This window comes from Oncorhynchus clarkii, chromosome 25 (genome assembly GCF_045791955.1).
Source record: "Oncorhynchus clarkii lewisi isolate Uvic-CL-2024 chromosome 25, UVic_Ocla_1.0, whole genome shotgun sequence".
In the NCBI taxonomy this organism is placed as follows: domain Eukaryota; kingdom Metazoa; phylum Chordata; class Actinopteri; order Salmoniformes; family Salmonidae; genus Oncorhynchus; species Oncorhynchus clarkii.
The window spans coordinates 16,853,055-16,879,684 of record NC_092171.1 but is presented as its reverse complement, the minus strand read 5'-3'; the positions used below and the strand labels follow the sequence as shown (position 1 = coordinate 16,879,684).

The window sequence follows — 26,630 nt, the reverse complement described above, 5'->3', positions numbered from 1 at the left end:
GGGACAATCTGAGGCCCAAACCCGCTAATATGGAAAATGCGCTGTAGGCCACAATTAGAGTCATAGACGTGGAGCTTACAGTTAGGCCCTAAAGCTTAGGCTTACGCACTAATACCAGATAGACTAAAATAATTCAATAAAAATCTCAAAGTACCCTATAGATAGAAATTGCTCAACAATTATAGCTACATTTAAAGTTTTTTTTTTTAAGGCAGGGCTTGACATGAACTGTTTTTACTTGTCCAGAAGATAAAAGGTTCTGTAACAACATTGCCCCTTGAAAGCTCTCCTGGAGGATGGCTACAAATACAACCAAATACTTTTTATGTTTTTGTAAAATAATTCCCTCCTGGGAGCGAAACTAAGTGCGTCCCGTCATCGCTGGGATAATAAATATGGATATGGTTCAAAACAAACTCTGGGATAACAGATTCAAAATTCATGCAGCCACTGCACACTTTTTTTTTTAAAGCAATGAGGCTGATGCAACAGATCAGACCGTTTATCTCAAAAATGCGTACATAGACCACTGCCCACTCTGGAGGCCCATTGACGATGTTATACCCACAGCAACGATTAACACATTCCCAAACCAGAAACTGTGGATTGATGGCAGCATTTGCGCGAAACTGAAAGCGCAAACCACTGCTTTTAACCAGGGCAAGGTGACCGGAAACAGGACCGAATACAAACAGTGTAGCTATTCCACCTGCAAGGCAATCAAACAAGCTAAGTGTCAGTATAGAGACAAAGTAGAGTCGCAATTCAACGGCTCAGACACAAGAGGTATGTGGCAGCGTCTACAGTCAATCACAGATTACAAAAGAAAACCAGCCCCGTCGCGGACCAGGATGTCTTGCTCCCAGACAGACTAAATAACTTTTTTGCTCGCTTTGAGGACAATACAGTGTCACTGACATGGCCCGCTACCAAAACCTGCGGACTCTCCTTCACTGCAGCCGACGTAAGTAAAACATTTAAACGTGTTAACCCTCGCATGGCTGAAGGCCCAGACGGCATCCCTAGCCACGTCCTCAGAGCATGCGCAGACCAGCTGGCTGGTGTGTTTACAGACATATTCAATCAATCCTTATCCCAGTCTGCTGTTCCCACATGCTTCAAGAGGGACACCATTGTTCCTGTTCCCAAGAAAGCTAAGGTAACTAAGCTAAACGACTACCGCTCTGTAGCACTCACTTCCGTCATCATGAAGTGCTTTGAGAGACTAGTCAAGGACCATATCACCTCCACCCTACCTGACACCCTAGACCTACTCCAATTTGCTTACCGCCCCAATAGGTCCACAGACGACGCAATCGCAACCACACTGCATACGGCCCTAACCCACCTGGACAAGAGGAATACCTATGTGAGAATGCTGTTCATCGACTACAGCTCAGCATTTAACACCATAGTACCCTCCAAACTCGTCATCGAGCTCGAGACCCTGGGTCTCGACCCCGCCCTGTGCAACTGGGTACTGGACTTCCTGATGGGCCGTCCCCAGGTGGTGAGGGTAGGTAACAACATCTCCACCCTGCTGATCCTCAACACTGGGGCCCCACAAGGGAGCGTTCTGAGCCCTCTCCTGTACTCCCTGTTCACCCACGACTGCGTGGCCATGCACGCCTCCAACTCAATCATCAAGTTTGTAGACGACACTACAGTGGTAGGCTTGATTACCAACAACGACGAGACGGACTACAGGGAGGAGGTGAGGGCCCTCGGAGTGTGGTGTCAGGAAAATAACCTCACACTTAACGTCAACAAAACAAAAGAGATGATTGTGGACTTCAGGAAACAGCAGAGGGAGCACCCCCCTATCCACATCGACGGGACAGTAGTGGAGAGGGTAGTAAGTTTTAAGTTCCTCGGCGTACACACCACAGACTAATTGAATTGGTCCACCCACACAGACAGTATTGTGAAGAAGGCGCAGCAGCGCCTCTTCAACCTTAAGACAAATTTCTACAGCCTCCTGTCACTGAAAGCACTCACAAACTTCTACAGATGCACAATCGAGAGCATCCTGTCGGGCTGTATCACCGCCTGGTACGGCAACTGCTCCGCCCACAAAGGCTCTCCAGAGGGTAGTGAGGTCTGCATCACCGGGGGCAAATTACCTGCCCTCCAGGACACCTACACCACCCGATGTCACAGGAAGGCCATAAAGATCATCAAGGACAACAACCACCCGAGCCACTGCCTGTTCACCCCGCTATCATCCAGAAGGCGAGGTCAGTACAGGTGTATCAAACTTTAAACAATGCAGGTATATACTGTACTCGATACCATATACTGCGTCTTGCCTATACCGTTCTGTACCATCACTCATTCATATATCTTTATGTACATATTCTTTATCCCTTTACACTTGTGTGTATAAGGTAGTAGTTGTGGAATTGTTAGGTTAGATTACTTGTTGGTTATTACTGCATTGTCGGAACTCAAGGCCATCAGCTACTGTGTATGTGACAAATAAAATGTGATTTGATTTTGAGGCACCACTAACATTGAGTGGCTGCTGCCGGCCGTGAACATAGCACATAATTGTCCCAGCTTCGTCTAACTCCAGCGACTCCTGTGCCGGGCTTGGCGCATGCACGCTGACGCGGTCGCCAGGTGTACGGTGTTTACTCCGACACATTGGTGCGGCTGGCTTCTGGGTTAGGCAGGCATTGTGTCAAGAAGCAGTGCGGCTTGGTTGGGTCGTGTTTCGGAGGACGTATGGCTCTCGACCTTCGCCTCTCCCAAGTCCGTACGGGAGTTGCAGCGATGAGGCAAGACTGTAACTACCAATTGGATACCACAAAAAAGGTATTAAAAGTATTATTAAATTTTAAAAACGATGCGCAGATGGCTCAAATGTTCCAAAATGCAATTAACGGGAAAACATCATTCTCAGTAGCGCACTGCACGGAGCTAGTGGTTTCATCTTTTCCGAGATGAAAATATCCGTTAGATTTAAGAAAGAGGGGAGATCTAAAGGTGCACCAACTAGCATGGGTTACTAATATGACAAGGATCATGACCTTTTTCATGTCCATTCAGACAATTTAAATTTATATTCTTCTTTTCCAACATTTTCTTTGAGGTCAAGCGTTTCGAGCCCTGCTTGTCTTTATTCAACCCGTCCGCCACCCACCCGCCTTTCATCCACACAATATTCCATGACCCTAAATCTGCCCACCTCGCAGATATAACTGCAGAGACTGCAGGTTATGAATCAACCAGCGCTCATTATTATATACCCTAAGCTGCCATTTGCCGAAGTCCTCTGACTATCACAAAGAATACTAGCTATAACTTTTATTGACCAAATATAAACCATGCAAATGCCCCTAGATAAGAGGACCTATGTAAGTAGGTCATAATTGAATCTATAGTAATGCTTCTCTCCCAGGTGTTTGATGCCTTTAAGGCCAGACTGCAGGAGTCCAACAGTAAAGTCAACTTGTTCGCTCTGGAGTCTCTGCAGAAGATCATCACTGTGATGAAGGATAACCTGGCCCAGGTAGTCTACATCCTGGTACCGGCCATCGTGGACAATCATCTCAACTCCAAGAACAACGCAATCTACAGCGCTGCCATTGGAGCCATCCATGCACTCATCCAAAACCTTGGTAGGTGTCTGATGATGTTTGAGATCACATCATCTAGTTTAAGGTTCCATGCGAGGCTGGAACGTAGCTGAGAGGATGACCAGCTCTGACTTGTCCTTTACTTTGTTCACAGATAAAACCCTCCTCCTCCAGCCTTTCTGCAGCAAGGCCCAGTTCCTGAGTGGCAAGGCTAAAGTGGATCTCATAGAGAAGGTTGCAGGTATTTTCACTGAAACAATTTGCTTGAGATAAATCCCCTTAGCAACCTAGGTTATGTAGATGATACTTTGTAAACTTCATTGGATTTTTAACATTTGGATTAGGATCTGAGTTTACAACAGCTGCTAAGCAACAGTGCAATGGCAACTGTCTTTCTGCCTGCCCTCCAAGGAGTCTTTAGCTTCTTACAAGGAGGGAGAAACGGATGTGTCAGTGCCATATGCTCTCAGCATTTCATAAGCTCCTTGTTACGTGTTTGCCCCCCCCCCCCCCCCCACTTCCCTTCCTCCCCCCACTTCTCTTCCCTCCTCCTCTGGCCTGTCTTTCAGATCTGGTGACAGAGCTATATCCTCGTAAGCCTCAGGTGGTGGAACAGAAGGCGTTACCCCTGCTGTGGCACCTCCTGGGCACATCCAGCCACAGTGGCACCGTCCACGGCCGGGGTGGGAGTGTGCGGGGGGCCACTTCCAACCTGTGCCAAGCCCTTTACACCCACATGGGGCCTGGGCTGGCAGAGTGCGCCGCCTCCCAGGATGCCAATGTCCACAAGGGCCTCAACGAGTTCCTGAGGACCCTCCCCTTCCCCTGAAGGCCCCTCAGAAATCACAACCTTCAAAACACAACCAAACCCCCCTAGACAGAAGAACAGAAACACTGACCTTACTTGAAGACAGAGATGTTCTGCATTTCTAGTAGTGCCTGCACTTTTTTTTTACGTTACAGAGTATAGAAAGTCCTTTAAGATGAGAGCCCTTAAATCAACTCTCTTCTCAGCAAGTTAGGGTATTCTTCAATAAAGGAGCGCAGGCAGGCTTCAGCTGTTGGCATCAGGTCTTATTCTCAACAACCTGCTCTCTTTGCACTTTGAAGAAGTCGCTCACTGTCATTATAGTTGTCGTCATGTACATTACATTGGATGTACCGTAATATGATTGTCGCTGTTTATGAATCTTATTGTACGCAAATCGGAGACAACATTACCAAGAATGTACCATTGAAATGCACAAAAAGGAAACGGGACCGAAATATGTATATTTTTGCTGTTTCATTAAATGTAATATGTGATATTTCTAAGATGTCTTATGCAGTTGTTTTAAAGATTTGTCAGTGAAGATTAATGATTACAAATGACTTTTGTTTAGCTCAAATGTGTGATTGCACAGTATTAGCCTAATGTGTATGCTGTACAATGTTGCCGTTTGTAAGTCCTATTGGGACAGTTTGTTGAAGTGGTGTTGTGACGTCTTATTTTTTGTTGTTTTATGACCAAAGTGTACGGACAGGGAATCAAAAAATAATAATAATCTTAAAGATTATATATGTACACTGATGCCTAAATCAACTTTGGATAATAAACCAACAATACTGGGTGGGTATAACGTTGAAACCATTTAGCTTTAAACTAACGATTGATACAGAGACAGTGAAGCCCAGGTCTGTGATTCTGTTTCAGTATAGTGCCAGTCTTGAAGTAGCTTTTCACAATTGTGTTTATAAATTATATTGAACTTGTTTATTAATGAGAGGAAAGACTGAGATTTATATATAAATAAAGTGTTTATTTCTGTAAACTAAGTGCTCTAGTTGGTTTAATTCTTATGCCTAAAAATGAGTGAGAACAACTTCATTGAGAGGAAAACCACTTGCCTGGCTGATACTATCATTGTAATGCGTCAGTGTGGTTGGCCTTGTTGCCTCGTGTCCCCCAAAGGGAAAAAAAGAGGATAATGTGTGTGCCTGGTCTTTAACAATCTTGAGGAAGATGGCGCTGTAAGGTAAGTATCTATTTCAATCACTACATGCAAGACTGAGCATCTGAGTCAGTTAAAACAAGACTACTGTCACTGATTTGCTTTTATTTACAAGTAAATAAATACAATTAGTTTTGCAGGGGTTAAATGACAGTTAGGGCCCTGTGTTTTGGGCTTTCATGTCACATGACCTAGATTTTAACCTTTATTTTAAGCATTTTCCAGAAATGAGCACCACACCAAAAATGTAAGCAATTGTCTAAGGATGGTGCTGGACCATCTGACATAAAAAGAAAACGGGACCTTTTGTTAAATCTTTAAAAGATCCAGGGGTGTAGTAATTACATCGATTCGTTTTGCAACAAAACCATTTACTCCAAACGGAACATGCAAACTAGAGTTTCTATTGGACAGGTAGGTTTTGTTCTGTTTTATTCCGTTTGATTCTTAAACAGTAAACTATTTCTGTAATGAATACACCCCTGGTCATGTGACAAAATTGCGCAAAACACAGGGCCTTAATAGCAAAGCAAAAGACAAGATTGTATAAAATGTCAAGTTCCTTGAGACGGTAGTTCTCATTGACAGATATGTAACAGGGTCCTAGTAGTCAGAAGCTACAGTTCTTATAGGACTCAGGTCCAGGCCATATTGGAAAAAGAGGTAGGCTTGGCAAGGTGAAGTAAAACAAAGGTGTTGTATCTTACACTACTAATGGACCAAAGAAAGTTACTCTCTGGTCCCATACACACTACATGCAGAACTTTTAAAACCAATGACACATTAATCATCTTAGAAATGAGTATATGATCTAGGCATACTAGTTTGGTTTAGAGTTTAGCAACTTGTATGAAAATCACAGCAAATGGAGAGCAGCTGCCTTGTGAAAATGATGGTTATTGGTTTCTAACATGAAGAGTTTAAACTACTTTGCAAAAATTAAGTCCCAAAATGACCTGACTAGTACAACACTCTTTGGACTCAACCCGAGACATACTGCATAATGTTCTTTGAATGTAGTATCTTGCAGTGTGTGTGTTTATGCATGTTTTTACCACATGTTCTCTGCCTACACATGCATCAGATGTTCACACCCACAATATAATTTTACATCTCCCATTCGTGGATAAGGGTAAATAGCCATGGCCTAAATGTTTGTCCATTCGTTTTACAGCATTGCAGTGGCTGGTTGGGCTGGCTTGTGCTTTGGAGGGTTGCTGCTGCTACTGCTGAGCCTCAAATGCCTGAATATTCTAAGCTAAGGCAGCTCAGTGCCAACGCAGAGCCAGCAAGTTTCATTATATCTTGGTTGAACAATTTCTTGACATAGCTGTGAGAAAATGTCCAGTTTGAGAAACTACAATGACATTTTCAGACTGTAGTAATCCATTTTAGACATTAGCTCACATATTTAAATTTCACCAAAACATACAATTTATATCTCACACTGTTCAAGTACTCTCTTCTGCTTTATAAAGCATAAAAGATTTATAAACATTGTACTTCTAACCACCACATCCAGTGTGTCCCTCCTAATCATAAATGTTTTGCTAGAAGGTTTTAAAATCAGGACGAACATCCCAAGGTGCTGAGCTGACCCACAGTGACTGACAACATGGGCTAACATGTTATTTTTGCTACAGTTGATTATATGGCTGTGTACATATATTTAGCAATCAAAGATATATAATGATGTCCTTCATTTCGGTAAAGACATGATCATATGACAATGAATGAGAAAATGCACAATATCAATGCCTGACATTACAGCAAATGTTCTCCTTTATATTATAAAGTATGTGTGCCTCTGAAACAGGGAGTTGGATAAAGATGGAGGATATCTTGTCTCCTTTACAGATGTTTACACACACACATAACAACAGGATTCATTAGCGTACCCTGCCACTGCACTCTATACAAGTATAAGTTCAAAGGCTATTCTTGAACTTTCGGAATACTCCTTGACAAAAGATGTAGGCTAAAGCACAGTGCAATAACTAAAATAAGCAGAACTTGTGCTATGAATGTGGAGTATTTATCGCTAGATCACAGTTGATGTGCTTGACAGTTGACACCTGATTGAATCAATCATATACAAATCATGATCTAACCAGGGGCTTTATATGGCCCAGTTTTGGTGCTAAGGCAGTTGGATCAATATCATGGCAACCTTTCCTTGTCGTTGTGGGAAGATGAGCAATCTGTCATCCTGATCTGCCTTGTCAAGGTCCAGACGTCTTGGGCAGATCCTGGTTTTCAGCCAGGTGTAGTTTTTGTCTGGACACAGGTACATTAAGGATCCAACACAGACACGTTAAGGATTTAAGCTAAATATAGATGATTCCAAGCCAGTGTTTTCCCAGGTGAGCCAGCTGAATCCCAGAGATTATGAGACAACTTTTAGAAAAGGATACATTGAGCTGCTGAGTTCCTCCAGCTGAAGGGGAAATGAAGAACATGATCAGATTATGTAGTCCCACGTTGAGGTAATCAGAGTCAAAATTCATTTTACGGAAGCATAGACTTACACAACAATAGCCTACAGAATGCTAGATCAATACTCAACATCATTTCACCACATCAATCATTGTATCACTGTTAGTAAGCCCTAAATAAACCAAAATTATTAAATTAAATTCTTCTAGCTAATCTACACAGTGAAAAGTAATTTCACAGCCCATCTGTTTTGCTGCTACATTATTCTCTGCTGCTATGGCTACAGAGTATTCTTGGCACCCATATCTCTAATGAACTGAAGGGCTTTCACACCACCCTCACACACACCACAGCAATTCCCCCCCAGCACAAATACCACACCACAGCAGTGGATGCTAGAAATCAAACTAACAATTGACACATTTGACATTTTGGGCCGAAGGTCAAATTGTCTCTGGTCTGTGGTTCTCAATGTTTGCTGCCTCTCCACAGCCAACTACTGTGTACCTGGATAGTATGTGAAAAGCATGCATTATTAATTAGCACATCTTTGGACTAGATGTTGTCCAAAAGACAGCAGTGTGCTGGAGGGAAATATGACTCAAGAGCATCTGCTTAGGATGTAAACAATGTATGGGAATAACCATATTCTGCATATTTAAAAACAGCATGTAAATAACCATTGCACTTGACTACAGTGTGGCTCAATATGACCCTACCCACTGGGCACAGACTTCAGGTCAACGTCTAGTTTCGATGTACATTTGATTGAGTTTTCAACTAATGTGAATTCATTGTGAAATCAACAAAACGTGTCACGTCATTGGATTTAGGTTAAACGTTTGTTGAAAAATAGACTACATTCCCATGCGTTAATTACTTTTCTCCCCAAATCCAATCGGTTTCCACGTTGATTCAACGTCATCACATCACATTTTTTGTTGTTGAAATTATGTGTAAACAATGTTGATTCAACCTGTTTTAGCCCAATGGATTATGTTCTGGGTAAGGACATAAATGTGGTGAGCTGTGTACTACAGTGTGAGTAAATCATGAATTGAGTACTGTAGAGAGTGTTATGTTAGGTGCTTACATTGCAGAGCAGGTGCTCCAGGTTGTGGTCAGAGGCACACTTCCTCTTGTCCTCTGACAGCTCCTCCACATGGCTGTCCAGACTGAAGTGTAGCCGTGCAAGCTTCTCCTGCATTTCACGCACATGCTCCAGCTGCTCAAAGGAGCAAACCTTCCCTGAGAGGACACAGCAAGCGTCATTCACACCTTTATATATCTGTCGAAGGGACATAACTTTCTACGTGACCACGGTACTATGGCACAATGTCAAACAAATGGCTGTATTTCCACTGCGTAACTGTGTCTCAGTATTCTCTGGGTGGTCCATAATCATCTTACCAAAAGCCTGCAGTTTTCCGGAGTGGAAGTCATTGAGCAGGTTGAGGAGGCCTCCCTCCATCTCTCTCACATCAGACACATCCGTGAGGAAGGAGTGCTGCAGCGGGGAGGACTGGGCCATCTTACTGGGCCCTGCTGGCTGGGGAGCCCTGGCCTTCTCCTTGTGAGGCCTGGTGAAGACAGACCAGACAACAGGAAATAACAGTAAACAGAACCTTTACATTAATCCAACCTCCAATATACATTTTGTCAATCCAACTCATTTGACTCATTAAAGTAGACATTGTGACTGTTACAAACCTTGTGGTCTTTGGTGGAGCTGCTACGACCACACTGAGCACATCTTTGGACTGTCCTACTGCCCCAATGGACCTCTTGAACTTGCCTCTGTTTTTGGGGGAGGGGGGTTGGGGGAGGCCAAGGGAGAAGGTGGCACTCTTACTGGAGGGTAGGACTGAGAGCTTACGGGGGTTGACCGGGGGAGGAGGGGGCTGGGGTAGAGACACCTTGGGGCTCCGCTTCTTACGCTTGTCCTCCATGGCTTGTTAGTGTGAAGTCCTCTGGGTAAGATGAGTGGACCCTGTCTGTAGCTTCAGGACGTCCTGTAACAACAATAATGGTAGGAAGTCAGGCGCTAGCACTTCCACTCCCTGACAGGACTGGAGAGGGCTTGGAGGATACACAGGGTCTTAGCTAAGGAAATGCATGTTAAGTATAATGCATAACAGTTTCTCCATTGGTTGTAAGCTAGGAACATGTAAAATCATGACTAAGCCGCCAAAGGGAAAGAGTGAACCACCACCCAACAACAGATATTTTACTTGGTAGACCTGCTAAATGTCAAATTGATGGCCTCCTGAGTGGTGCAGTGGTCTAAGGCTACTAGAGATTCTGGGTTCGAGTCCAGGCTCTGTCGCAGCCGGAGACCCATGGGGCGGTGCACAATTTGCCCAGCATCGTCCGGGTTGGTTGAGGGTTTTGCCGGCAGGGCTGTCCATGTCCCATCGCGCAATAGCGACTCCTGTGGCGGCCCGGGCACGGTGCACGCTGACACGGTTGCCAGGTGTATGTGTTTCTTCCAGTGCATTGGTGCAGCTGGCTTCGGGTTAAGTGGGCATTGTGTCAAGAAGCAGTGCGGCTTGGTTGGGTTGTGTTTCGGAGGACGCATGGCTCTCGACCTTTGCCTCTACCGAGTCCGTACGGGTGTTGCAGCCATGAAACAAGACTAACTGCCAATTGCACAGCATAAAATTTAGGAGAAAAAGGGGTAAAAAAACATATAATAAAGTCAAATTGATGAAATTCTCTAATTTCAAATGGTAGCACTTGCTGTATCTTGAATACTACAAGGCTGCTAAATTGAAGCAGCCTCTTATCACCGACACAAGATCCTCTGGCAAACAACAAAGGGGTTCACTGCAGGAGGATTCATGGCTGGATGGCTGCCGGGGTGAATGTACCCAACCTAATATTCTCAAATATTCATCATTTTGACTAGCTTTGTGAATGTTCAAGGTGAACAAAGTCACACATCCAGGTAATACTACAGGCTTATGGGGAAAAACATCAAATGATGAGGATTCATTTTAGAACATCTGTCCCTGTGTAATAAGCCTGTGTGAAACAGTTCCCCTGAGGTATTTTTAGAATGCATCATGTCCTTGTAATTGGTCTGACAACACATTGCAAACAAGTCTTTCAACTGATGTAGCTGAAAACACGTGGACAATCAATCATATTGGCAAAAATGACAGAAGTTATGTTCACAACTTTATATTACTTGGAAGTGATTAGTGAGATCTTGTAGACCTATATTTCACTGTTACCAATACGATTTTTAATTTCAAGAAATCAGATGAATATATGTGTGCATCCCACAAACACATTGCTTTACATATATTAAAATATATTTAATTTAATGAAAAAGGTTTTTAACCGATGGCTGCACGGGCAAGAGATAATGACAGTGGATTGGACCAGAGACTTGTTTATTCTAGGACGTTGATGCGCACGGTTCTTCTTTTTATAGCCTAGCCCAAATAGAACATCTCATATCCGGTTGTTGTATTATAATGGTTAATTCATTATTATTTCATACACTGAATAATGAAAAGCGATACAGAATAGGCTATAGTCATCCTCATCTGAACTTAAATCAATGGACTACTGTGGTCCAAAGATGGCCACTAACCCACACAGTCAACCTGATCCACTACTAAGCTGTGCAATAAATAAATCCACTCGCAATAATGTAAACTACAAGAAAAAATGAGCGCATTATATCAAACATATCAATGGCGTATTTGCAGTAAACCATGTAAATGACATAGACGCATTTGTTCATCAGAAGACAATAGATCACTTACCGAGTGTATTACGCACGAAAAATCTGTCAAACGAACACCGCGTCCCTTTCCCCTGAAGAATGTTTATCATCTCATACACATCTTCTTCATAACGTTTGATTAATTGAAAAAATAATACGAGTAGTGGACAACAGCCACATAGAAAACGCTAAATAAAATCCCAGACCCGGCAATGGAGCTCACTCACCACGGAGCTATACGTCTTTATCCTGCACTTAAAGGGCCAGACACAACATTTCTTCCACTGGGATATGATCCAATGAGCGGGAACATGCACTATAATTGTCCCATCACAACAAGTCTGATTGGTCATGCTCATGGATAGAGAGTGCAAGCCAGATAATTTAGGTCCCATGAGCACGTTGTTGAAAGATGCTAAAGTGCATTCAATGCGGCTCTGTCAGGTGGACCTGCTTGCCAAGATAAAAAGGGATGTATAGAAGATTCTTTTGAAAGATAGCATTGGAAAAATACCAATACTTGAGAACAATGCCACCAGCCTGGAGTGGGTTTAGGCCCCTAGTAAAATGTTTCATTTTTCACAAGTTATTCGCAGCTTTAGAGCCATGTCTTCTGTGAATAGGCACATTTTTAAATAATGAGAAACAATATAGCTGTGATATTGACACATTCTAAATGTTAATAATCATTCTTTGATTATATTGAAATACTCTATATCCAATATCTATATTGAAAAAGAAATTATATTGACATTGTTGGTGAAAATAAATGAATAGAGTTGTAGGTGTGGTAAGGAGCCCTCTAGTGGGAAAGAGAAGACATCAGACAACATGGGTCAACACAACAGTTCAACCACAAAGAATCATGGGCAGAACCTTTAAAAGGAATACAAAAATATGTTTATTTTTTAATATGGCAGCTCAGAACAAAAACAGTGATACAAAATACAGTTGTAGGAAAAATACAAAGCTCTCATGTGTGTTTTCTTGTTCCAAGACAAATTACCTGCAATAAATAACGTCTTTAACTTAATTTCTGGTCGGGTGAGCTATTGGAGTATGAGTGTGCCTTGCCTAAGATTATTCTGTCTTTGAGAAGCTTGAAGAAGGCGTAGTAGTTGCTGAAGAGAATTAAAGCCAAGGATATCATCTGATGCCACCTTTCTGAGCATATCAACGAGTAGAGCTGGTAGAATATCATCGCACCTTCCAAGATGATGAAGATGTTCAATATTCGTAAGGGCTTGTTGAAGAAAAACTAAAGGATTAAAATAGACAAAAAAAAAAGAGGAGACATGTTGTTATTGAACAAACAATGTCTGGAAGTACAACAAGCCCTTTAGCTTTGGCTGCCTGAGGCGCAAACAAGAACCGTCTTGCAGTTGGTGTTACTCACATAAAAGCGATAGTGGCCTATGGTCTTGTATACATTTTTATTGTGTTTGACCAGGACACCCTGGGGCCACATGTACTCTTCCGTCCATCTGTAGGAGGAAAAGAGAGAAGAGGGTTCAAATAGATACAAAGCAAATCTTAGTAAATCGAACGCTCGTCTGTTAAATAGCCAGCTATCAGATGAGCAGAGTTTAGTCTGTCCTTTCTCTTGGAAGCCAAATGGATGCAAATATCTGGGAATACATTTTACCTCAGCCCTTAAGAATCTGTTTAAAGAAAACTACACTCCCCTCATTGGCAAAATTAAAGACCTGATTCGCTGGTCCACTCTCCCTGTGACTACGATTGGATGGATTAACATAGTGAGGATGAACAAATGTTCTTTCCAGACTTCATTGTCTCATTCAAATGAATTCCTGTATTTGCCTCCAACTGTATGCAGGTGCATGATGCCTCTGAATATACAACAAGTAACAGGGCCGTTTCTAGCTTTTTGGGGGCCCTAAGCGAGAGTGGTTGGGGGGCCCCTGCCCCTCGTGGGCAAAACATTTTAGTGGCCCTCTTGGCAGCGTAGAGAAAATGTTACAGTTATAAAGCTAATTTCCTGAAGTTCAAATCATTTTGCCAAGGGATGGAGAAAACATTTAGCAGTTTTTAAGGCTAATTACCTGCTATTCTACACATTTTGCCATGACTTTTGCCATGTTCATATGATATCTGAGTGAATAACAAAATCAATGGGGGCCCCCGCGACGTCAGGGCCCCTGATTCTGCCATGATAATTACAAGGGTTAGATTGCTGGCTAGACTAACTTACCTAGAAACATATAACATGTTAGATGAAATGGGCTAATTGAGTGACTGACCTAAAAAGATGAAAACTGCTGATGCACTACCAAATTTTGAAATTACACATGTTTTTTTCTACTATACTAACAGTACGTTCAAACCAACTGATTTCCTCATTTGTTTTGTTTGTTGGTTGGGAGGCCCCTGGGGGCCGTGGGGCCCTAAGCAGACGCTTATGAGTAACAACAATATTAAAAACAATGTTATTACTAAAGTAATTACAGAATTCTAGTCCCTCCCAAACCCTCAGTGATCACATACGTGCTTCTCAGGCCGTGCTTCTCACTAGTAGTACTTACATGTGCTGCAGGACGTTGGAACAGAGAGAAGGGTCCACTTTGTGCCAGCTGCACAGGTGTGCTGCAGGCTTGTGGAGCAGGTCACAGTAGCGTGGGGGCAGCAGGTGCCTCATGAGGATGACTGAGATACTGACAGACACCAGGATGAAGAGCTCACAGGACCAACGCTTGTCCACGCATTGTGTGCTCTGCAGAGGACCAGCACACAACCAGAATAAGCAGCCAGAAAAACACAGTGCCCTCAGAGACACATTGCAACTGCAGGCATCAAGCAATGTATCTATTTTTGATTATGTTGACAAACCTAATTGCCGATATATAACAATGCTGCACTACGGTGCAAAAAACAAAAAAGGGAGATCTGACGGTAGACCCTCCTTTCTCAAATCTCAGTAGTTAGCACGTCACAACACATAACATAAGGCTGGGAAGTCACTTATTAATTACACACCTTAACAAACCATACAGGTACGAAGGCCACGTAGTAGGCACTGAGCATGGAGCTGACCAGCACCTCCTTCATCCTCCAGTTGAAGTCCATCTTCAGGTACTCCACCTCTTTGCGGATGAGGTCTGGGGAGAGGCAGCAGGCGTGTGTGGGCATGGCCTGGACCCCGTACAGCTGGCTGGTGTGCTGCTTCCACGTCTCCTTCAGAGCCGTCATGTAGTCACGCCCGCGCCCCACGCTGCCCAGCTCCTTCGAGCCAATGCTAGTGATGGGCGAGAGTGGCCCCACCCGGCAGAAGTAGCAGTTTAACCGGAAACGGTATGTGTACATCCCGAACCTGTGGAAACAGGGGATTGCGGAACTTTCAGGTTACAATGTATTCCAAACTGACATGGCTATCTTTCAGGCTATTCATGTCATTTGAATCCTAATCGACACTGATGACCGACTTGAGCTGTATGGAGAGCATCACGTTACTCTGAGACACTGGAGGTGTTCAGAGTCGTTGAACTTGATAAGGGCTCTGATCCCTAGTGAAGGTTGATACTAGTGAGTGTTGTTGGGCAGTGAATAAGTCATGTACAGTCACCTCTAAAATGAATGGCATCCTCAATAAAAAAAATTAGCAGAAATGACAAAATCAAATAAATATAATCAAAAAAATAAATAAATATATAAAATAAATCAAACAAATATTGAGTTACAATGTATGCAGAACTTTTAAAAATATTTATCATTTAACAACTAATACAATTGCTCAGAGAAAGACATTTTGTTTAACAATACAAAATTGTCACCCATAAAGACTCCACCATAATTTGCAAATAAATTCATTAAAAATCCTACAATGTGATTTTCTGGATTTTTTTTGTTCGTTTTGTCTGTCATAGTTGAAGTGTACCTATGATGAAAATTACAGGCCTCTCTCATCTTTTTAAGTGGGAGAACTTGCACAATTGGTGGCTGACTAAATACTTTTTTGCCCCACTGTATATGAGGGAGCGACATAGACTCCAGCCCATCAGTGTGAGTACAGCGAACCGTGCCATCACCAGGAAGATAGAGTGAGGGAACGAGAACTTCCCACTCTGGGACGCCTTGAGAGGCAGAGAGAGAGAAAAGGGGGGCAGACAGGAATAACATTTGTTATATGACAATAAGGTATTAGGGACAGAAAAAGACCCAAGTGAGTTTGAGAAAAAAACAAACAGAATGGTGCCAAAAAAACATTAAATTGAGAAATATCACAGAATAACACTTGCATGAGTAAAAGTGATGCAAATTGCTGTATCGTTTATAACAAATCTATATTATCAAAAATAGCTAAATGTGAATTCCTACCTCTTTTACAATCACTGCAATCAGCCTGCGAGCCAGTATGATGACTGAATAGAGGTAGAAGTTCTGCATCAGACAAAACTTCATATTACTTACTAAAAACTAAGTTAGCATGCCATGAGAAGTGAAATAATTTATAACAGTATAGTGACAACATTTGGAAAGGAATCACTTTCAGGATGTAGTTCATCAAATTTGTCAGATGTCAAAGTACAAAGAAAGGACACTGCCAATATGCACATCCGGTCCTCCATAAACGGGACATTGTCAATCATTTATAAAATCTGTAGTGACATTATGTCCACCTAATGTGGTCAAATACAAACAAACCCTCACACAATGGTTGTGGGAGCATATTTGGGATTTTGCCTACATTTATAAGAGAGACATTTCTTGGTTTAAGTCATGTTTCAGTGTTTGGTACAATACATTGCTCCAGTTCTCTTGCTTTTTTGTTATGGGATACTATCTAAGAGATCATGCAGCGACTCATGTCCACTATTTGGGCTTGTGGGTTTTGTTTACATTCTAGAAGGCTAGTTGTAAATGTCACTTTTCATCAGATGTAGTTTATCTGTGGAGCCATACGGTTAGCTGACAATGTCCTCATTTTTGTTATCCCTGTGGAAATAATTGCACTTACCTGAAGATACTAGAGCTGGGAATTGCCAGGGACCTCACAATATAATATTACCACGATACTTAGGTATGCATTGCGATTCTCACGATACTAAATGTATTGCGATTCAATATTGGGATTTTATTGAGATTTGATGTTCCAAACATATTGCTGACTATAGTGCCTTCGGAAAGTATTCAGACCCCTTGACTTTTCCCACGTTGCCGTATTAATTTTTTTAATTAAATAAAACAATTTCCTCAATCTACACACAATAACCCCATAGTGGCAAAGCAAAAACAGTTATTGAATTTTTTTGCTAAGATAAATTTAAAAAAATACACAAATACTTTATTTACATAAGTATTCAGACCCTTTGCTATGAGACTCGAAATTGAGCTAAAGGGCATCCTGTTTCCATTGATCATCATTGAGATGATCTGGTACGGCTGATTAGCTGTCCTAAGTAAAGCTAATTTAAGTGGGACCATTCTACTACCCTCTTCAAACCATTATATTCATCACCCCACTGGGAACCACTGACACGGCTGGCTAGCCTATCTTCAAAGAATCAGCTTCAGGAGCGAACGGAAAGTAGAATAAACTCTAGTTCTGTCCAGGACTACACGACAAGTCAACGGATACCAGACAACAACAGTAGAACACGGGTGGGGACCTTTTTGGACAATCAGAGCATTACAAGCGTGCAGCAGAAAGACCCAACCAAACCCCTTTCCAAGAAGGCTTGGTTCCGACAGAGATACACGGCAAACCAAGGAATTCACACGTAAATACATTCATGATTTCTTACTCCAAAATGGACGGCGGTGTGCAAAGTATATGATTATTGTGAGAGTAGTTTCTAACTGTACCAAAGTATTATGTCTCTGTCCCTCTCTCGCCCTACATGTCTTTTTGTAACAATCCGCCATATTGTGCCAGTCCGCTAGGTATTAAGTAGGGATGCATGATATATCGGTAAGCATATTGGAATCGGCCGATCTTAGCTAAAAATGCCAGTATCGGCCCGATGTCTAGTTTAAAGCCGATGTCAAAGTTGACGTTCATACCTATATAACGTAGATGACGTAATGACACGACAAAAAAATAGTGCTACACACCATTCCTAACCTAGCCCACAATGTCTGCTGTGTGGATCTATTTTGAAGTTTCAAAGGAAGATACCAAAAAGGCCATATGCAACGTTTGTGCTGCTATTATTTCCCAAGGAGGGGAGAAAGTGAAAACGTTCAATACCAAAAACCTAATTAATAATTTGAAAGAGCATCATCCCCAGCCGTTCAGCAACTACTTAGAACAAAAGCAGAAAAAAACTAAGCGCACTTGAACACCTAAACAGGTTCAAGTTGAGCAGTCATTTGAAAGAGTAAGAAAATGTCAACGAGACAACTCAAAGGCGAAATCCATAAAAACGACAAGATAATGGAATTCATTGCCCTTGACAATCAACCGTTCTGTCGTGGATGATGTTGGCTTTTTCCGACTGGTCAAGCACCTCGAGCCCCGGTTACGAGGTTACGACTGTTCAGAATGATGATATGATACAAGGTTATGATAAATACATTGACTGTTTTGCGGATGAGATAGGTAAAGGCCTTTAGAGTTTAATTCGGGAGATGGTAACTCTTTAAACAACCACTCTCGTGGTGCCCCAAAATGAAAGTGAAGAGCAGAGCTCGAGCTCAACAGAGCTCCAGAGTTCCCCTTTGGAGATGGTTGTCTTTCTGGAAGGTTCTCCCATCTCTGCAGCACTCCACCAATGAGGATTTCATGGTAGAGCGGCCAGACGGATGCCACACCTCAATGAAAAGCACACAACAGCCAGCTTGGAGTCTGCCAAAAGGCACCAAAAGGACTCTGACCATGAGAAACAAGAATCTCTGGTCTGATGAAAGCAAGATTGAACTCTTTGGCCTGAATGCCAAGTGTCACATCTGGAGGAAACCTGCCACCATCCCTAAGGAGAAGCATGGTGGTGGCAGCATAATGCTGTGGGGATGTTTTTCAGTAGCAGGGACTGGGAGAGTAGTCGGGATCGAGGGAAGAATGAACGCTGCTAAGTACAGAGCGATTGATGAAAACCTGTTCCAGCGCGCTCAGGACCTCAGACTGGGGGGCCGAAATGTCACCTTAGAACAGGACAACGACCCTAAGCACACAACCAAGACAACGCAGGAGGGGCTTTGGGATAATTCTCTGAATGTCCTTGAGTGGCCCAGCAAGAGGCCGGACTTGAACCCGATCGAACATCTCTGGAGGGACCTGAAAATAGCTGAGCAGCGACGCTCCCCATCCAACCTGACAGCTCGAGAGAATCTGCAGAGAAGAATGGGAAAAACTCACCAAATAGATGTGTGCCAAGCTTGATGGGTCAAACCCAAGAAGACTTGAGGATGTAATCATTGCCAAAGGTGCTTCAACAAAGTACTGAGTAAAGGATCTGAATGCTTATGTGATTGCTGATTTATAAAAATAAACTAACATAAAAAAATTTAAAAAATTAATGGCTTTAATTTGGGGCATTGTGTGTAGATTGATGAGGGGAAAACAGATTTAATACATTTCAGAATACGGCTGTAACGTAGCAAAAATGTCAAAGGGTCTGAATACTTTCTAAATGCAATATTATACACTGCTCCAAAAAATAAAGGGAACACTAAAATAACATGAATGAATGAAATATTCTTATTAAATACTTTTTTCTTTACATAGTTGAATGTGCTGACAACAAAATCACACAAATTATCAATGGAAATCAAATTTATCAACCCATGGAGGTCTGGATTTGGAGTCACACTCAAAATTAAAGAGGAAAACCACACTACAGGCTGATCCAACTTTGATGTAATGTCCTTAAAACAAGTCAAAATGAGGCTCAGTAGTGTGTGTGGCCTCCACGTGCCTGTATGACCTCCCTACAACGCCTGGGCATGCTCCTGATGAGGTGGCGGATGGTCTCCTGAGGGATCTCCTCCCAGACCTGGACTAAAGCATCCGCCAACTCCTGGACAGTCGGTGGTGCAATGTGGCGTTGGTAGATGGAGCGAGACATGATGTCCCAGATGTGCTCAATTGGATTCAGGTCTGGGGAACGGGCGGGCCAGTCCATAGCATCAATGCCTTCCTCTTGCAGGAGCTGCTGACACACTCCAGCCACATGAGGTCTAGCATTGTCTTGCATTAGGAGGAACCCAGGGCCAACCACACCAGCATATGGTCTCACAAGGGGTCTGAGGATCTCATCTCGGTACCTAATGGCAGTCAGGCTACCTCTGGCGAGCACATGGAGGGCTGTGCGGCCCCCCAAAGAAATGCCACCCCACACCATGACTGACCCACCGCCAACCGGTTATGCTGGAGGATGTTGCAGGCAGCAGAACGTTCTCCACGGCGTCTTCAGACTGTCACGTCTGTTACATGTGCTCAGTGTGAACCTGCTTTCATCTGTGAAGAGCACAGGGCGCCAGTGGCGAATTTGCCAATCTTGGTGTTCTCTGGCAAATGCCAAACGTCCTGCACGGTGTTGGGCTGTAAGCACATCCTCACGGAGTCTGTTTCTGACCGTTTGAGCAGACACATGCACATGTGGCCTGCTGGAGGTCCTTTTGCAGGGCTCTGGCAGTGCTCCTCCTTGCACAAAGGTGGAGGTAGCGGTCCTGCTGCTGGGTTGTTGCCCTCCTACGGCCTCCTCCACGTCTCCTGATGTACTGGCCTGTCTCCTGGTAGCGCCTCCATGCTCTGGACACTACTCTGACAGACACAGCAAACCTTCTTGCCACAGCTCGCATTGATGTGTCATCCTGGATGAGCTGCACTACCTGAGCCACTTGTGTGAGTTGTAGACTCCGTCTGATGCTACCACTAGAGTGAAAGCATCGCCAGCATTCAAAAGTGACCAAAACATCAGCCAGGAAGCATAGGAACTGAGAAGTGGTCTGTGGTTATCACCTGCAGAACCACTCCTTTATTGGGGGTGTCTTGCTAATTGCCTATAATTTCCACCTGTTGTCTATTCTATTTGCATAACAGCATGTGAAATTTATTGTCAATCAGTGTTGCTTCCTAAGTGGACAGTTTGATTTCACAGAAGTGTGATTGACTTGGAGTTACATTGTGTTGTTTAAGTGTTCCCTTTATTTTTTTGAGCAGTGTATATTGCTGTGGTAGCCATGCTGGTTAAGTAGGTATGTCCAAAGTTGACTGGTACTGTGTGTGTGTGTGTATATATATATTTTAACTCAGCAAAAAAAATAAACGTCCCTTTTTCAAGACCCTGTCTTTCAAAGATAATTCGTAAAAATCCAAATAACTTCACAGATCTTCATTGCAAAGGGTTTAAACACTGTTTCCCATGCTTGTTCAATGAACCATAAACAATTAATGAACATGCACCTGTTGAACGGTCGTTAAGACACTAACAGCTAACAGACGGTAGGCAATTAAGGTACAGTTATGAAAACTTAGGACACTAAAGAGGCTTTCTGACTCTGAAAAACACCAAAAGAAAGATGCCCAGGGTCCCTGCTCATCTGCGTGAACGTGCCTTAGGCATGCTATAAGGAGGCATGAGGACTGCAGATATGGCCAGGGAAATAAATTGCAATGTCCGTACTGTGAGAAGCCTAAGACAGCGCTACAGGGAGACAGGACGGACAGCTGATCATCCTCGCAGTGGCAGACCACGTGTAACAACACCTGCACAGGATCAGTACATCTTACCTGCAGGACAAGTACAGGATGGCAACAACGGCCCGAGTTACACCAGGAACACACAATCCCTCCATTAGTGCTCAGACTGTCCACAATAGGCTGAGAGAGGCTGGACTGAGGGCTTGTAGGCCTGTTGTAAGGCAGGTCTTCACAAGACATCCCCGGCATCAACGTTGCCTATGGGCACAAACCCACGGTCGCTAGACCAGACAGGACTGGCAAAAAGTGCTCTTCACTGATGAGTCGTGTTTTTTGTCTCACCAGGGATGATGGTCGGATTCGCGTTTATCGTTGAAGGAATGAGAGTTACACCGAGGCCTGTACTCTGGAGCGGGATCGATTTGGAGGTGGAGGGTCCGTCATGGTCTGGGGCGGTGTGTCACAGCATCATCGGACTGAGCTTGTTGTTATTGCAGGCAATCTCAATGCTGAGCATTACAGGGAAGACATCCTCCTCCCTCATGTGGTACCCTTCCTGCAGGCTCATCCTGACATGACCCTCCAGCCATACTGCTCGTTCTGTGCATGATTTCCTGCAAGACAGGAATGTCAGTGTTCTGCCATGGCAAGCGAAGAGCCCGGATTTCAATCCCATTGAGCATGTCTGGGACCTGTTGGATCGGAGGGTGAGGGCTAGGGCCATTCCACCCAGAAATGTCCAGGAACTTGCAGGTGCCTTGGTGGAAGAAGGAGGAAAGGAAGGAGAGAGTAGGGACCGTAAGAGGAGGACCCTCTGCTGCTCTCTCCGCCGCAGAGACTAATGTCGTGTTCAAAACAACTGGGAACTCGTAAATCTACAACTTCAGTGCGTTCAAGACAACTGGGAACGCCGACAAAAAGTAGATCCAACTGGGAAGAATATCTTTGAACGGTCATCCAAGACGGAAACTTGAAAGCAGCATGACCATCAGATGTAGATACCATCAGTCCAGTAAAATAAAAAGGCAAATTATGCTCAGCTGTCCCTCGCAAGTGCTACAATAAACAAAAAAACATTTTTTTTAATCAAAGCTTTGAAATATAATATGGTCTGAGAAGAACAATACTGGCAAGCCAGACATAGCCAATATACTGTCACAATGTATTAGGCATACTGCACAACCCTCATTCCTACAGAACAGTTTTTTAGGTTAATGTTATTTTTTTTACATTTATTCTGAGCGGTAGATCTCAGCTTGCTTTTTGACTGGGAAAGTAATCTTGACTCAGAAAAGGTTGGTGACCACTGCTGTACATACTGGAAACCTCTGGAATAAAGTACATTTAGTTTTTTACTCTTTATGTCGGAGTTTGTGGTCGTTAACTAGAGTGAATGATGTGCATCTACCATACAGTCTCCAACCTAAGCTATCGCTGACCCTACAATGGTAATGAAGTCACCACACACAATCAAACAAACCAATCATCTCCCAAAGTCAGCCATGAACCCTAAAAGCCAAATTAGACAACAAACAGCACCAAAATCACAGAACATCATCAGTCAGTGAGAGTGGGTGGACTCACCAGCGAGGTGTGTGAGGGTGGGTGTGAGTGGGGGTACCACCACACAGTCTTGTAGATGTTGACATAGTGGACAAAGAGGGCACTGAGGTGGCAGAAGAACAAGTGCAGCTTGAACAGAACGTTTTGTGTCCATGGATAACTGGGATCTTACAGTGCTTCACAGGAACCACGGTCTGGGCTGCCAACGGGGGACTGGATAGGTTCGTACCCGAGCCAATCCTAACGGTACAACACACAGGGCTTTCAAATCAAAAGATTACTTTGTGTTACTACAGGTTGATATCTAAAGACTATAGCTTATTACTATTCTCACCCTCCACAACAGCAGGACTGTGGTATGGGCCTACACTCTATGCAAAAACAACAGCTGTCTATAATCAAGGAATAAAGAAACACTCTTAAAACATGTCACAGTGTTCTATGTAGTACACAGTCAACCCATACGATCCCAATATCCTCTCACCTTGTCCGAGAGCAAACACCTGTGACTGGGGAGCTGGTAGAGTGGTTGTCATTGCTGACTGAGCCTGGCTCACTGTTTATTGGAGACCTGCAGTAAGCAGTGCGGTTGACCCCTCTCCGTCCACCTGCCATCGCAGACACCCCCACGTTTCCCTTCGTCTTGTATGTTTGTGTGTCTGAGCGCTACTCTTTCTTTAAACTGATCAAACTGTAGGAAATCACCCTGGTGATTAGAAAAGATGGTTAATTTTCTTATTTCTATAGGCATCACCGCTCAAAATAAATATGGTAATCTAGCAATGCTATGATATACTGCAGCCCGGTGATGTCATGGACAGTAGTCAATTAAGATTGGGCACTTTACATTTCAACCATAAAGGTTATTTTGCATTTACAATACTCAAATCAAAGATCATGTTTATAAGGCATATTAAGCAAAACATTGACAGATCATGAAAGAGTGATTTGCTATTTATCCACCCGATAATAACTGGCCTGAGTACAATTTGAACAAACATACTGCAAGTCTAGAAATATCTGCTAACCGATGCCTCAGCACAAGGTCCACCTGTGTAATGATCATGCTGTTTAATCAGTTTCTTGATATGCCACACCTGTCAGGCAAAGAAGAAACCACATTTACTCATGAGGCGAGACCAACATATTTTCCGGGAACCGAGTTTCATCAATGATGCGACAGGTCATACATATATTACACAAGTACCATGCATCTTATCGTAACGTGCACGAGATAAAAACGTGTCTTTCCGCCAAACCAGTCTTTCCGGCAAGACAGTAAAAATGCATGCTCGACAAAATACCAAAGACTGCGGCCTACCATATAAACAGACAGCATAATGGCTAGCTATTAGCTAGCTAACGTTACCCAAATCATACAAAATGTAAGCTTACCGAGGTTTGGACAGGGATTTTATCTCAAATGCGGTTGCAGTATATGAAGTAGCAGGTTACACAACACAAACTTTCTGAGCATTTGTTGAGAAAAATGCACGTTCCCCATTATAATAAACGAAGTTGATCATTGTGTTGATGAGGTACTACAGATGTGTGATAGCATGGGGACGTGATGAGGACATCATGACATGTGGGAGAGGAGTGTTTCTTTAAAGAGACATCATGCAATACCAAATATGTGTATGACTAAACCAAAATAGACCACAGCCTGCCGTTTCCAATGGGAACAGATGCGTCATGGTGGGTAGAAAAAGCAAATAGATGGGCAGAGCCTAGCACGAGCTAGCGAGGTCCTATTGGCTCGTTCTAGCAGACATTTGCATATTTCCGGTAGGAAACGGATACTATGTGAAGTACACTTGTGCAATAACTCAATTCGCCTTTGTGCTCCTTTTAAACAACGGATTTTTTTTAAACTCTGGCAAAGTGTAAAATCTACAAAATGTAGTCCACTCTGTTCATAACAGATTACATCTTTGGGAATAGAAAACTGTATTGAGAGTAAATGTTTCATCGATGAGAATATGTTCAGAATGTATGCCAAAATCATTTTTTCCCCCCACATCTTCTCCCACTGGCCGGCGGCTGAGCTTCCTCTCCACTACATTTGGTAGTTTAGTGGAAACGCCAAGCGGATGCTTCATATTTATAAATACAGTGAATTATATCTCGTCGTTCTGTGGGAATACTGTATTTACATATTACGTCCTAATCATTTTTATTTGGAGATTCACGAGTTAAAAATTTTACCATAATACAACAAGCGTTGACCTTACCGTGAAATGCTTACTTACAAGCCCTTAACCAACAGTGCAGTTCAAAAAGAGTTAAGAAAATATTTACCAAATAAACTAAAGGCTATATACCGAGTCAGTGTGCGGGGATATAGGTTAGAAGTAATTTCTACATGTAGGTAGGGATGAAGTGACTATGCATAAACCGCGAGTAGCAGACCTATATAAAACAAATGTAATAGTCCGGTGGCCATTTGATTAATTGTTCAGCAGTCTTATGGCTTGGAGTAGAAGCCGTTAAGGAGCATTTTGGTCCTAAATTTAGCGCTCCCGTACCTCTTACGGTCAGATGCCGAGCAGTTACCATACCAGGTGGTGTTGCAACCGGTCAGGATGCTCTCGATGGTGCAGCAGCATAACTTTTTGAGAATCTGGGGACCTATGCCAAATCTTTTCAGTCTCCTAACGGGGAAAAGGTTTTGTCGTGCCCACTTCGCGACTGTCTTAGTGTGTTTGGACCGTGATAGATCGTTGATGTGGACACCAAGGAACTTGAAACGCTCCTCTACAGCCCCGTTGTTGGAACTACATAATTTGTACCACAGTATATTCACTCAGTCCATAAACTTCACATTGCTTTGCTGTTATGATCAGATCAACATAAGTAGGCCTAGTATACATTGTTCAATGTATGAATTAATTGACTGTACTTTTGCATAGATCTGCATCTCACGCTCAACCTATAGATGTTCAAGCGTTCCTGCATCCTCTCATTAATCACTGGTAGGACAGGACAGGTGAATGCAATGTGGTGGATGGCTCCTGGGAATTTATTTTCACCTGTCCAGTTCTTTGACAGCTATTCAAATAGTGGTTTATAGATATGTTTTATTTCTTTTCCCACCTCTAAGTGTCAGCATTTAGTTGGTCTGGGGATTGGATACATACCAGTTTCCCTAATTTGTATCTATGGTAATGGATAAGATTTACATAAAAGTGCATCATGTGAATGATGACTCTTCTGAATCCAGATAAATCCTCAACTTTAAGCTTGAAATATCTACTCAAAACTAATCAGCAGCATGTCCCTTAGAGCCATTTCTAACTATTTTTAGGTTGTCAACTTGAACCCAAATAATCTGCATTTCACCATGCACTTGCAATACTCTTCAGTTAATAAGGATGGTAATGAGTTGACTGCCTGCAGTTCTCACATGGGGCACATATTGATATTTAAAATTAAAAAAAGGTGTACCATCAGTGGGAACAGCAACATTTTGTATCTGACCATGACCCTCAGGAAATCGAATAACTGATGCCTCGATCCAATCTGACAATGACATTGCTTGCCGTTTGATGTCACAGGGGTAATAGTAACATTTGAGAATTGATGACAACCTTGGAGACAGAACAGCATATGCATTTGGAAGGTTGGCCTCAGATTAAATTATACGTACATATTTTAATTTCCTTTCAAACGGTCACAGATGATTCCCCACTGTTTATTTCCATCCTGCTGAAGTGCCCTCTGGT

General features: G+C 42.9%; 3 protein-coding genes across 4 annotated transcripts in view; 1 reads left to right on the top strand and 2 right to left on the bottom strand.

Moving 5' to 3' along the window:
- LOC139383478 (TOG array regulator of axonemal microtubules protein 1-like) overlaps positions 1-5,393 on the top strand; it is a 34,217-nt gene extending 28,824 nt beyond the window's left edge. For both annotated transcript variants that reach the window (XR_011628737.1, XM_071128033.1), the window contains exons 20-22: positions 3,404-3,623; positions 3,736-3,822; positions 4,151-5,393. Coding sequence is in view for 1 of the 2 variants with exons in the window: in XM_071128033.1 (XP_070984134.1) it covers positions 3,404-3,623; positions 3,736-3,822; positions 4,151-4,410 (567 nt within the window). In the remaining variant the exon portion in view is untranslated. The remainder of the gene's footprint in view (positions 1-3,403; positions 3,624-3,735; positions 3,823-4,150) is intronic.
- A 267-nt stretch (positions 5,394-5,660) lies between these two features.
- Positions 5,661-12,045, bottom strand: LOC139383405 (coiled-coil domain containing 28B). Its single transcript, XM_071127945.1, has 6 exons — positions 11,785-12,045; positions 9,719-10,020; positions 9,419-9,588; positions 9,102-9,256; positions 7,987-8,009; positions 5,661-7,849 (listed from the first exon to the last, which is right to left on the bottom strand). Exons 2-6 carry the CDS (start codon positions 9,955-9,957, stop codon positions 7,795-7,797), a joined length of 642 nt encoding a protein of 213 aa, XP_070984046.1. The 5' UTR covers positions 9,958-10,020; positions 11,785-12,045; the 3' UTR covers positions 5,661-7,794.
- Positions 12,046-12,621: 576 nt separating this feature from the next.
- On the bottom strand, positions 12,622-24,587 carry LOC139384036 (transmembrane protein 39B-like). The gene is made up of 7 exons (XM_071128668.1): positions 24,301-24,587; positions 23,390-23,611; positions 22,927-23,145; positions 14,739-15,072; positions 14,288-14,475; positions 13,141-13,228; positions 12,622-13,002 (listed from the first exon to the last, which is right to left on the bottom strand). Exons 2-7 carry the CDS (start codon positions 23,518-23,520, stop codon positions 12,769-12,771), a joined length of 1,194 nt encoding a protein of 397 aa, XP_070984769.1. The 5' UTR covers positions 23,521-23,611; positions 24,301-24,587; the 3' UTR covers positions 12,622-12,768.
- Between the last annotated feature and the right edge of the window lie 2,043 nt (positions 24,588-26,630).

Bases quoted from the DNA above. Each gene is read 5' to 3' on its own strand.
- LOC139383405 (XM_071127945.1), bottom strand. From the start codon at position 9,957: ATGGAGGACAAGCGTAAGAAGCGGAGCCCCAAGGTGTCTCTACCCCAG. The intron at 9,589-9,718 runs GTTTGTAACAGT...TGTCTTCACCAG, and splicing joins GCTCCACCAAAGACCACAAG to GCCTCACAAGGAGAAGGCCA. The intron at 9,257-9,418 runs GTAAGATGATTA...GTGTCCTCTCAG, and splicing joins CGGAAAACTGCAGGCTTTTG to GGAAGGTTTGCTCCTTTGAG.
- LOC139384036 (XM_071128668.1), bottom strand. From the start codon at position 23,520: ATGGCAGGTGGACGGAGAGGGGTCAACCGCACTGCTTACTGCAGGTCT. The intron at 23,146-23,389 runs GTGAGAGGATAT...TTGTACCGTTAG, and splicing joins GGTGTTTGCTCTCGGACAAG to GATTGGCTCGGGTACGAACC. The intron at 14,476-14,738 runs GTGTGTAATTAA...GGTCCTCTGCAG, and splicing joins TACCTGTATGGTTTGTTAAG to AGCACACAATGCGTGGACAA.